At 39.9% G+C, this 13392-nt stretch overlaps 1 protein-coding gene across 1 annotated transcript in view; it reads left to right on the forward strand.

Annotated features, from left to right (window-relative positions):
* Positions 1–13392, forward strand: part of CFAP43 (cilia and flagella associated protein 43) — a 73617-nt gene that overhangs the window by 24055 nt on the left and 36170 nt on the right. Inside the window, exons 11-16 of the mRNA XM_019725074.3 lie at positions 2271–2419; positions 4535–4638; positions 6525–6665; positions 7452–7624; positions 8867–9016; positions 10892–11022. Of these exons, the coding sequence (XP_019580633.3) occupies positions 2271–2419; positions 4535–4638; positions 6525–6665; positions 7452–7624; positions 8867–9016; positions 10892–11022 (848 nt within the window). The remainder of the gene's footprint in view (positions 1–2270; positions 2420–4534; positions 4639–6524; positions 6666–7451; positions 7625–8866; positions 9017–10891; positions 11023–13392) is intronic.

Here is a 13392-nt window from a genome sequence, read left to right on the forward strand (position 1 = left end):
ATTTGTTACCAGATGCCTTATTGCATTTTTGCTTATATATTTAGAATAATTCCATGGTAAATATCTCCTAATGTCTTACTAACGTCCCTGAACTAATCACTGTGGACAGGGGGATGAGAAATGTTAACTGGCTTAAGCTTAGCCCTAAAATTGGGAGTCAGATCTATTCCACTCAATGCTGAAAATAGGAGAGAGGTGGATATTCAAGAAATTTTCTAGAGGAGGGTGGGTGTACGAGTGCTGGGTGGCAAATCATAGTTTCTCACAATACCTGCCATAAGGTGGCCATAAGGTGATACTGTTATGTCTGCCATGTTCTCAGTGCATTTTACATAAAATACTACTTCTAAAAATAAGAGGACCAAACAATGGTAATACAATGTTTTATTAAATTATCATCATTTGCTGTATTACACAGTTCTAGATGAGATACTGATTTTGGTAGTAGGTAGGGAAGTTATCTACAATCCTTCCTTTCCCTTTGTAAAAGTAAAATCTCAATGATAAAACAAGATGAAGCATCATGCTATACATACAAGGAGGATTACAGAATGCAAAAGAGACGTAATTCAGTGGGATAAATAAAATTCACCCCAAATGGTAGAGATAAAAATTCTTACCTAAATGACTGAAATATGAGTAGACTCCACAACCTGTGTGACAAAGGCTTATATACATTTACTTTTGTTAAAATTACTAGAACTAGTAGAGGTCTTGAAGTTCATCTGATCACATCTCCTTTTACAGAAAAGAGCCATACAGATGTTTAACAACCCACCCAAGGGCCTGTATAATCAGGACTGACCTTGTTCTTCTTGGCTAAGGAGGGAAATAGGCACCATTGGAAGGTCTGCTTTCTGCTTCAGACATCTTCCCTTTGCCTGACCAGAGGGGAGAGATTCCAACAACTTTCACAGTTAACCTGACAAACCTTCACTGAGCTTCAAACCACGCGTGGTACACTCATGCGTTTCAGCCCGCACTGGGGAGAGTCGGCGGTTTTTCCTCACGGTGGAGGATACTGCTGCCCTGTGGGGAATGAGAAGCAGACTGACCCAGTTATGCTGAGGCCGGGTCTCCCTGCCTGAGCCCGGAACTGTGTTCCCCAGGAATGTTTTAGGTGGTGCTCCCCAGAGACCCTGGCCCAGCACTGTGATGGCAGGATACCTGGATCCAAGCTTCCCTTGATGGCGTCTGTGAGGGTACATGAGACCCTCCAGATATTGCTGTATATTTTTAGCCTAGCTCACTATTGCCCTGGAATGGAGGATAATTTCAACTGAATATTTTGAGAATGCAACATAAACGCACATAAACGCACACACAGCTCCCATAAAGTCTTTCTGTTTAAAAACAATTAAAAAACCTCATTATTTTGTTTCTAGTGTCACACTGAGATACCACAAAAGACTCAACTGGGTTAAGCCTTGGAAAATTCACTTTTTAAACTAAAACAAAACTTCCTCAATTGGGAAACCGTGCATTCTACTGAGGCAGGACACCTGAGAGCTCGTCTGAGCTTTGACACCAGCTCTGGGATCCCGGCACAAATCGTTGCTCTTTTCTTGGCCTCCATTTCCTACTCTGTGAAATGATTCTCTCCTAAGATCTTTCCTATCTCTAACGTTCTATGATTTTATTCAAAACAACCTGCAAAGTGTAATTTACAGAGGAATGAATCTGATTTCTTAAGTGTCATGAAAGCAAATTTAATCTCTTAGACATTATATTCTGTAAACGACTGTGAGAGAAGCAGGAATCTGTGATGCATTTCTTTGGTGACTGAATACACAGTCCAGTGATAATGGTTATTTTCTGAAATCTTCCTCAGTCATATCAGCAGCCCAAGATCTACCATTATCCAGCAGATGAATGCTGATTTTTAAAAAGTGCGAACATTTTATCAAGATGTCCAAAAGATGCTAGGAATGTATTTTAAATTTCTTATTTTATTTTTCATTGTTATTGGTATAATTGGTATAATTATTTCATTTAGGGATAAATATGAATCCATGGTTTAAAGTTCAAGAAATTTTTAAATGTTTTTATCATTCTAATTTTAGGATAAAAGAATAAGATGTACAAAGTCCTGTGACTTCTTATGCAATCAATCAGCTCAGAAATGTTGAGCGTATGCTTTGTCAGACCACACAACACTGGCCTCTCTTCTCATTCTGCCGGCGTGGCAAATAAACTAGAGTTCTTATACGCAGGACAGCAGGCTTTGTTTTTCGGCATCCTGAAGTTAAGCATCTGTTTATTTCAAACAGGCGACGGTTTTGGCTTGCTCTCCGTCCTCCCTCTCTGCAGCGGTGGGCACCGTGGGTGGCTCTGTCCACTTCCTTGACCTCCGGGACGCCAAAGCCCCTCAGGCCGTTCACAAGGCCTTTCTCTCTGAATCCTCCGTCCAGCATCTCCTGTAAGTACTGCCCGCTTCTGGCAGCAACTTTGTCAGGCCTAGTCTGTTGAGAACTCCAGGAAAGCCATAATTCCTTTAAATTTTCAGTGTTACATGTTTTGTTTTGAAAATTGATATATAGACTGGGTTCAATATTCAAAAAGTCCAGAGCGGTGTGTAGTGCAAAGTCGCTCACTCCACCCTTGTCCCCAAACACCCAGGTCTCCTCCCTGGAGGCAGTCTGTTACCAACTTCTCAGGTCTTCTTTCCAGAGATAGTTTATCCAGAAACAGGCAGAAAAATAAGTCCTTCCTTTTATTTACACAAATAATTTCCAAGCACTGGGAGGATGCCAGGCACTTCTATTGTACTAACTTTATGTGATAGATACTTGCATTGTCTCCCTTTTACAGATAAGGAAGATGAGGAACAAAGAGTTTCAATAAGTTGCTTAATAGCACACAGGTGTAAATGGCAAATGTCGGATTTGAACCCAGGCAGTTGGGCCCCAGAGTCATTGCTTCTGCTCTAAAGGGGAGCACACCATGTACAATGTTCTGCACCTCATTTCTTTTCACTTAATGGTGCATCTTGGAGAATATTTTCTATCCACACAGAAAGACCGTCCTCATTCTTTTTTACTGGTGCATAGTATTCCATTATACAAATAGACATCATTTTAAAAAGACAGTATATTGATGGGCATTTAGACGATTTCAAATCTTTTGGAGCACTACTTTTAAGAAGATAGCATGGAGACATTGGATTTGGACTCAAGTGTTATTATTCTTTTATTAATTTATCAATAGGAAACATTAATAAGAACTGACATTTGTGCCTTGCTTTGAGGTGCTGTCCCACATTGTACCTTATTGAATGTGATCCTCATCCCACCAGTCAGAAAGGTGCTATGCTGTCGTCCCTGTTCCACAAATGAGGGGATTCAGGTACAGAGACGTTAAGAGGAGCGTTTGCCCCCGATTACCTAGCTAGCGCCTGGAGGAGTTGGCTTTCCGCCGTCTGTGCTGTTCCTGCAAGCTCTGCTGCCTACTGTGTCTCCCGGAAAATAAGACCTAGCCGGACAATCAGCTCTAATGTGTCTTTTGGAGCAAAAGTTAATATAAGACCCAGTCTTATTTTACTATATAAGACTGGGTCTTATTTTGCTATAATATAAGACCAGGTCTAATATTATAATATAATATAATTAATATAATATAATATAATATAATATAATATAATATAATATAATATAATATAATATAATATAATATAATATAATATAATATAATAATATAATACTGGGTATTATATTAATTTTTGCTCCAAAAGACACATTAGAGCTGATTGTCCGGCTAGGTCTTATTTTCGGGGAAACAGCGTAAGGGTCTGTAACCTCCCTTTATTTACACCCTGCTCCTTTCTACCATATTTTTGGTGCCTCTTTTTTCTCAGATGCTTCTCTCTTACCCACATTTGCATCTTCCTGCTTTTTCTAATTTGATGAAAGTGTAGCAACATTTCACTACATTCTTCCTCTTCCTGCCAGGTACTGGTCCTGCGGTGTACTGAAATGTCACACTCATCGCCAATTTGAGGATTGCTTATTCCACTTGAAATATCGAGAAAGCTCTATTATCATATTCCATTAATGTATGATGAAATAGTTGCCCATCTTTAGTGAATCTTCTTGAGTGTATTTATAAGTTGCAATTTGTAAATAGCATTAGCCTAGAATGTAATGATTACATTTACATGTAATATGTAATCACTTGGCTTTTATAAGATCAGATAATATTAAGAATCACAGACCATAAGAATGACTGGTTTTAAATATAGCTCTGTGCTGTCATTCAATATGTTTGTGCACCATCTTACCATGTTTCCCTGAAAATAAGACCTAACCAGCAATGGCTTGAACCGGAGTGGGTGGTGGGCAGGGGAGGTGGAAGAAGGTGTGGGGGGGGAAGACCTAACCGGAAAATAAGCCCTAGCATGATTTTTCAGGATGACATCCCCTGAACATATAAGCCCTAATGCGTCTTTTGGAGCAAAAAATTAATGTAAGACCCGGACTTATTTTTGGGGAAACACAGTATTAGCGAAACAAGTAAAATCAGATCTCTTCTTTTCTAGTTATGACCAACGGGGAATGTATCTATTAGCTGGAACATCAGAAGGATACATCTTTGTTATCAATGCGAACCCTTCAAGCATGTTTCAGATTCTTGGATTCGTAGGTACTACATAAAATGCTTGCTAAAATGTTGGTCACTTTATTCCAAAGAATTCAAGGTTGTGAAAATCGGGCTCTAGTGAGACAATTATTTGTGGCGTATTTTCTAAAAGAGAAACGTTTAAATAACTGTTCAAATTTACTTAGGAGAATCCCCCCACTATATTTAGAGGTTTTTGGTACATCTGTTTGCTACATAGTTGATGCTAAATAAATTTTCTTGACTCAGTCAGTGCATTAATGAATTAATGATGATTATGGTGGCGAAGTCTGAAAGATGACTTAAGAAGACAGAGTAGAAGGGGGTGGATGAAGGGGGTTAGGGGATTAGGAGCTACAAATTGGTAGTTACAAAACAGTCATGGGGATGTAGAGTATAGCAGGGGAATATAGTCAGTAGTATTGTAATAAATATGTGTGGTATCAGATGGCTACCGGATTTATCGGAGTGATCACTTCATAAGTGATGTAAATGTTTTAATTACTGTGCTGTATACCTGAAACTAATATAATACTGTATATCAACTGTAATTGAAAAATTTTAAAAAAACCCACAAAAGACAGAGTAGAAGCAAACCCAGTTGTTTAGTGAGGCCAAGCCGGTAACCTAAATATGTAAATTAGAGGACATGGAGTATGGTGGGACCTGTGGCTGACCTCAGAGTAGACGCAAGTTATGCCAATATATTCCATTTTTTAACACGTCAGAGTATGGGGTGGAAGAAGTACTTCCTCTGAAGTTGTGGACAGAAGAGCTTGAAGGAGGGAGGCTGGAGGAGGGTGCAGACTGTGGTAGAAGTGTGAGTGTGGTGAGGGCTGGGACGAGGCCCTTGTGTATTTGCCAATCATAGGTGACCCCTGGGAGAGTAATTTCTTTGGAGTGGAGAGACAAAGAGGTTAGGGAGAGAGTGGCAGTCAGAAAATGAAGTCAGGAAGTGGCAACTCCTGATTTAAGAAGTCTGCAGTACGAAAAGGAGAATTAGATGGTAACTGTGGTGGAGAAGCAGGGTTCAAGGAAGGTCCTAATTTGAAGATAGGGAAGTCTTGAGAGCTGAATAGAAGAAACCATCAAATACACAAGAAAATAAAAAGGTAATTGATAGCACATGGTCTAATAGGACATTGGAGGCATGAGCTCAAAATCACAGATGGAAAGGGTTACATTTTGTTTCTACAAAAATGTCAGGAAATGAAGGGGGAGGATGGGAACAAACAGAGAAAATGTGAAATTTGGGATAAGCAAGTAGAGGTCAAGTTTGTGTCATGCTTTTTGTCTTCCTCGCCAAGAGAAAGTCATCCACTAACACCTGAGGGGAGGGGCTGATATTGGGGGCCTGAGAAAGTGGACCCGTGCAGAACAGCCCCCATGGAAAGTGGGAGTAGTGAATCTGGAGGGAACCCACAGTGGGCCTCAGGTATGACCCCTTGCAGAGGTCAGATTACCTAGATTTCTGGAGGGCAAATCCAAGTCCTGTGTATTTCCACCACACCTGCAATACCTTGACTACAGATGAAAAGAGAACACTGATGCCTGAGTTTATCTAACATTGGGAGTGAGCAAGCCAGCTAGAGTGGTCATTCAAGGGACCAGAGCATGCCGGTGCTGCTGAGGGGGGTGGGCATGGCAGACTCTGGAGGCCTTTTGGGCTGGGAAAGAAGCTGAGCACATCTGAGCTGGGTTGAATTGACCAGCTGAGACATAATCAGGAGAATCCTCCAAAATGTCCTCATCACTTTTGTTTAAAGGTCACTTTAAATATCCAGTAAATACATTTGGATCTAAAGATTTAGTAAAGACAATTCTGTAATATGATCTCTTACTTGGAAAGATAAAAGATTCTTTAAACTTGTCAATGACCACTTGTAGTATTAATTTCCATTTGCTTTCAGAGGTGGGCAAAGACATTTTACAAATATCTACAGTGTCTCTTTTGGAGTCAGACATAGTGGAAGTGATGGTCCTTTCCCCACTTCCACAAACAGGAAGAAGCAAACTGGAAATATTTACTCTGCCTAAAATACTACCACAAGGTAAAGAACAGACAAGCAATCAGACAAGTAGTTGCTATAGCTTTTATTTTATTTTTTCTGGTGATAGCGTTTTTTTGTTTTGTTTTTTTCCTCTTAACTTGTGAAGAGATAAAATGGCCACCTTTTGAGTATTTTATAAAGTGAAACAAATGTGGCTGCTAAACAATGTGAAATGTGGACTTTCTTCTAGGCTTTGTTATTCATATGAACCTGTCATATTACCAGAGAAAAGAAACAGGATCGACTGGCACTTTTGTCAAATTGATTTGTCATTTTGTGACGTCTCTTTTTTGTACTTTTAAATATCCATAGTCAGATTCAGAGAGGTTACTGTATAGTTACTTTCACTGATAAAATTATAAAGAAAGCTTTCTGGATAAAGAGGTCTGATAAAATAGATACTCTTTGTTTTCGATAACTATCTAGGTAGCTATTTTGCAAATATATAATTATGGAGAACAAGAGAGCCAAAGATGTCAAAGTACTTTGATATTTTAATTAACCATATTTTAAAGACCATCATGAGTTTCTTTTAATGGTCTGTCTCTACTTAATTGATGAAATTAACCAAGGCCTTATAAAAGATATTTTGCCCACTATCAGTCATTTAATCTTCAAGTATTTCTAATGGAACCAAGTTGTTTTTAAATAAATTTTTATCACCTAATAGGCTATGCATTATTAATTGAGCATTTAAGTTTTTTGTTTCACTTTCATAATTGTTCATAATGATAAAAAAATTAAATCAATATATGGTGCATATGTTCTCTTCCCCAAATTTTACAGTTTCTACAAGCATTGCTGATCAAAGAGGGAGGATGATAGATGAATTAATTCATAAATTCCTGTATGAGATAGAGCACACTCTGTCCTCTGCAGTGTTGGACTTTCAAAGTAAACGAGTATATGGCTTCTGTAAAGAAGTACCATACATCTGCAGCTATCTTCTTCCAGAGCAAGTATGCCAAAACTTAAGCATGCTATCGTTTATCTTGCCATGTTCCCCGAAAATAAGACTGGGTCTTATGTTAAGTTTTGCTCCAAAAGATGCATGAGGGCTTATGTTCAGGGGCTGTCATCCTGAAAAATCATGTTAGGGCTTATTTTCGGGGAAACACAATAGCAATCAAGATTGAAGCATTCTATGAATTAGATGTGATCCATGCTTTAACACTATAGTCCAGTTAACAAATGGCTTTTTGTAGTAACATAATTTCCTTGGATTAGATTTATATTAGCATAATTTGTTAATCGCTCATAAATTGTTTGAGCAACCCTCACACTTGTGCTACATACTCGTATATCACACTTGTCAGATAAACATGCAGATGACACAATATTAGTTTAGTGCCTTGAAAAACAATCTAGCATTAGAAAATCTGTTCCACAGGTGTCAGGGGCTAGAGAGTTGTTGATTTTCAGTGGAACTTTGCACTTGAGCCCTAAGTAGAATTGCACAGAATAGTTCAACTATGTTTCTGGCATCCTTTTGTCACACTGTCTTCACACTTCCCCATATGGTATCACCGCCTGTTGCATACACTGGCCCAGATTACCTACTGCCCTTCCTCTCAACCCTTTCATCAAAGCCCTTTTCTCCCGTAATAGCCGATGTCAGCAAGGTGTGACACAAAGAAATTCAGAGAAGGAAGAAATGGCTTATGGTAAGAAGAATTCAAGAAAAGGGTCATGGGGGAAGTGATATTTGAGCTGGACTTTGAAGAATAGGTTAGATTTATGCATGGAGAAATGTGGGCAATCTTGGTAGGGAGCTGGGTTGCTGAGGTAGGGAGGGGCCGGATTGGTGGGGATGTGGTAGGGAAGGGCGCTCCAGACAAAAGCCGTGGCGTGTGCAGAGGCTTGGAGGGGGGAATACATGAAACACATAGCGAGTAATTAATTTTGACTTGAACGTGGGGATATGTGAAAATGATTAGTGAAAAATAAAGATTGTCAGTATAGTCTAGGATCTTTAATGGTAGCTAACATAGAGAAGACTTCTTAGTTGGCTGAAATGAACTTTTATTTGCAAACAAAGATGAAAACTATGATGCAAATACAGGTGCCCGCTTTATCATGTATCATTTTATTTCCAATGACAGTTTGTGAATTTGAATCTGACTGTATATGTACAACTGCAAATCCGAAGTTATCGCTTCCCTGATCTTTTCCATAATATGATTGTTTTCTTTGATTGACAGGGCCATAGAGGTGTTTGCATTCTTAAGCCACACCAAAAAGTGCAATGCAAACATTATGGACCTGGAATGCTCTCTCTGTCTCCACATGGATCGTGGCTCATATCAAGAGCTAAATGTGGAACTCTGTGTATCCGAGACATTTACACTTTGGTAAACTTTTTGTTGTTGTTGTTGTTGTTTAAATCATGGAATGTATATCTTGATCTCATATAAGAAACAAAAGCCCTTAGGAAAGGAATTGGAACTCTTTCTTGGGTAAATTGACTCATAACTTATTTACCACTGATGGTGTTATTGACTCTAACATTAAGCGTATTTATGTACTGAAGTTTGAGTCTCTGAGGGAGGAAACACCAACCAGGGACTGAGGTCTGCAAGGAAAGAGGTGGGGCAGAGCTACATAGGTGAGCTCCAGCCTAGCTCCACCACCACTTAGCTGTGTGTCTTGGAAACTCACTGAGCTTCAGATGCTCCTCTGTAATATTTAGGGAAGGCTTGCTTGCTGTCACCTTGTGGTGAGAGCCAGTGAGAGGATGTATGCAAAGCTGCCTTGGAAATAGTGAATTGCTGTGCAAACTTAGGGATGATTGCTGCTATCTCGCTGGCCGGAAAGGCCTCTGAGCTGGTTGCTGCTGTCTCCAGCAGACTCTTCATGTGATGCTGGAACCGAGTTGTCTGGTCATTATTATAATTCAGTGTGGTCAGTGATTCTTACTCAGGGTTCTACCCCATACACCTGAAGCATCGCCATCACATGCCACATCCCACGGGTCCACAGATCAGCTGGCTGTGCCCATCCAGCTCTCCTTGCTCAAGCATTTTTGGAGCACAGTTGGGCAAAAGTGATATTATTATACAGAAAAAATCTTAAATCCCCTAGACATCATTTTTAAGTGAACAATTTGCAAACTCTGTTATACTGTCTCATTTGAATGATTTCTAATGTATACTACAACTGATAGCAGTATAATATGGCAATGCGTCAAAATTTTTCTGGGTGATTCTATGTAAAGCACTTCATATATGAGGTTATCCATGATAGCACTTTTTTTTAAAGCAACCTCATACCCATCAACAGAGGACTAGATAAATAAATAACGGTACATAAACAGTACATAAGTAAAATATGGAATACTATGCTGCTGTAATACAGAATGAGGAAATCCTTATGGAACAATATGGAAGAAACTCCAAGTTACAACGCTAAGGGATAAAACCAAGGTGCATAATATATGTATAATGGTACAATTTATGTTAAAAACTGTATAAAACCTTGTTTATATGCATTAAAAAAATCTCCGAAAAGATATTGAGGGTATTGTCTTTTGGGGGTGGTTGGGGAATGCTGACAGGAAGGAGATTTCACTGCATACATTTTTATAGTTTTTTTAATTTTGAACCATTTGAATGTATTACCTACTCAAAGGCTTTAAAAATTTTTTAAAGCATCAAGGTTGAGAACCAATGTGACACAGAAATCCCAGTTTTTAGTCAAGGGGCTCAAACTGTTGCCCTGTGTACGAAATGAGTGATGTGTTTTGTTTGGGTTCTGATTAAACTGGCTTAATTAGCACCCTCCATGGAAAGCACGTTATCCTCCCTTCTTCGCAGCGCCCATCACCCTCACTCATCACACTCACCTCTTCACATATAAATGGAACCTGCCTGATTCTTGACAGTTGTCTCAGTTTGTCCCCTCCGCTTGCTCAAGGCCCCGTCCTTAACTTCATGGCCTGCAGCAAGTCCATTTGCTTCTCTGTGTCTAATTTTCCTATTATAAACTAGTGGTAATAATCCCTCTCCTTCTATACTACACAAATGAAAGGATGAATCAGTATGGATTCAGAATGGGTTTTGAAATAGGGATTTTCAGTGCTATGTATTACCCAGAGGCTACTTCCATACCAACTAAAATGCTTTTAACAAATAGAAGAAGATAAGCAAAGTGCATGTAACCCCCCTTAGGAAAACCATGTGGTAGAATTGCATTTGTAATTTCTGCACTTTATTCCTAAAACTATTGAGGAAACATTTGTTTGCTGTCGGAGTCATTCTCACCAGGGGCATGGAATTCAATCGGTGAGAATTTCATTGGATGGACAAAATATTCTGGTGAATGGGAGAGAAGATGGCACCCTTGTTTACCTAAGATGGAGGTAAGTACAGTCTATAGCAAACAACCTCACATGGTAAGGTGTTTTAAAACACAGATTTTATTATTTATATACAGCAAGGCCAACATAACTGGAGACAACTGCCATTGAAAAGATTGTTATACTCACAAGTCCCAAGAGGAGGGCATATGCCATGCTATTGGGGGGGGGGGGGGTGGCACATGGGAAAGCGCCAGAGAGGGTAAGGAGAGAGAGGAAGCAGGGAAACTGTGGGCAAGAGCCTTTATTTTGGTTTCCATGGAAATGAGCAGGCAGATTTAGGATTGGCTAGTTTGGATAATATCCTTGGGTTCTGGGGCACAGGGGCTACCCCTAGTTATCTGGTACTTGGCCCTGGGGTGCTTAGGACAGGGAAACAGTGTCCCTGAGTATGGAAGACCAGGGGAGGAGATGTTGGGATGTGGGCTCTGGATTGGTTGGTTTGCATTTGAAAGGGCAAGTTGTTTACTGTCTCTAGAAATTGGCCTGACATGGGAGGGGCAGTCCCTCCAAAGTCATCATGGCCCCAGGTATTAAAGCATCAAAATACAAAATGTAAAAAGACATGGTTAGTACAAAGGCATGTTCAAGTCTTCTCTTTAATAACATGTGTTGGAGGAACACAAGAAATGAGGACAATTCTGAATAGTAGATAGCTTTAAAAACTCCTGTTTATCCTTAAAAATCCTAACATAGATACATATGTATGTGTACACACATACAGACTTACTTCTCTAATTAGACTTCGCTTAGATAATATTAATTGATTTAGACTTTGATTAGGCTAAAATTAAAATTCTAAATAAACAAATACTACCAAAGCATACACATGATGACCAGGGGGTAGAGAGCATGAAAGTGACAGCCTGGACTTCAACTGTTGCTTTATTTGACCTGCCAGTGGACGTCATTAGTCAACATGCAATTCGTTTCCCCAAAAATAATACCTCACAGTGCCTCCTGTGATCAAAACAGTAATAAAACATGGCCTTTCTCAGTGACGTTTGAAAATGTTAAGTCTTGTGGAAATTTTGTATCGTAACAATTTGGGGAGCTATTAAATACTGACTTCAAAGACTCCTTTAAAGACTGCACCATCATGCCCATTTTATATATGGAATCTTAATGAAATATTAGCTTGTAGCTCATACAAAGTATGACAATTAAGTTCACAGGCTTAGCCTAGAAAAAGTGCTACATACCTCATTGCTGAATATCACTATGGTCACCTTCAAAGTACCCCCCTTGGGAAGCTATGCACCAACACCAGCACCTAGTCCATCCTTCAAAGCAATTTTGGAACTCTTTTTCTATAATGCCCATCAGAGCGGTCGTCGTATTACCCTTGATGTCCTGAATGTCATCAAAATGTCTTCCTTTATCTTTGGGTAAAGAAAGAAGTCATTGGGGACCAGATCAGCTGAGTAGGGAGGGCGTTCCAATACAGTTAATTGTTTACTGGCTAAAAACTCCCTCACAGACAGTGCTGTGTGAGCTGGTGCGTTGTCATGATGCAAGAGCCATGAATCGTTGGTGAAAAGTTCAGTTTGCATAACTTTCTCACACAGCCTTTTCAGCACTTCCAAATAGTCAATTTGGATTAACTGTTTGTCCAGTTAGTACAAATTCATAATGAGTAATCCCTCTGATATCAAAAAAGGTTAGCAACCTCATTGCAACAAAGTTCGTGAACTTAATTGTCAGAACTTTGTATAAAAGTCCTAACATAGTCTTTACAATCAGTGGACAAGGAGCATCTCAGTTAACAGCACACTGGTGCTGGAGCCCTCTTTATGGAAGTGAAGTCATTTCCAGCCCTCCCCGGGCAAATCATGTGTCCTTCTGACTCAAAGTTGAGTCTGAAATCTCAGTCCAGGACTTACTAGCTTGTAACCTCAGGTACCTGACAACCCCTCCAAATCAGCTGTGACAAGGTAGGGTCTGCAGCACCTTAGAGCTTGTTAGAAATGCATATTCTTGAGCCCCACCCAGACTTTCTGAATCAGAATCTCTGTGGGTGGGACCTAGGAATTTGTTTTAGCAAACCCTCCAAGTGATGCTGGAGTTCCCAAAGTTTGTGATGTCCTGGTGTATTGAGAGGAAGTAATACTTCCCTCAGTGGGGGTGGGGACTGTGAGGACTGAATGTGATCATGTGATTATGTACTATGTGAAGCAGTGCGACACCTAGTACATTCTAGGGGCTCAACCAGAATAGTGCCTCTTCTGTGCAGTGGCCAAGGTGGGTACAGAGGACACGTAGGTTAAGGGCATGGAGACCGTGTGAGAAAAGGTCACCCAGAAAGGTCAAGCGTCTGGTCATGTTTTGGAGCACATAGAACGGGCTCTCCTCAAAAGCAGAGTCCTAATAACT

The sequence above is a fragment of the Rhinolophus sinicus genome, chromosome 15, assembly GCF_057876585.1.
Source record: "Rhinolophus sinicus isolate RSI-liver-muscle chromosome 15, RSI-T2T, whole genome shotgun sequence".
NCBI lineage: Eukaryota > Metazoa > Chordata > Mammalia > Chiroptera > Rhinolophidae > Rhinolophus > Rhinolophus sinicus.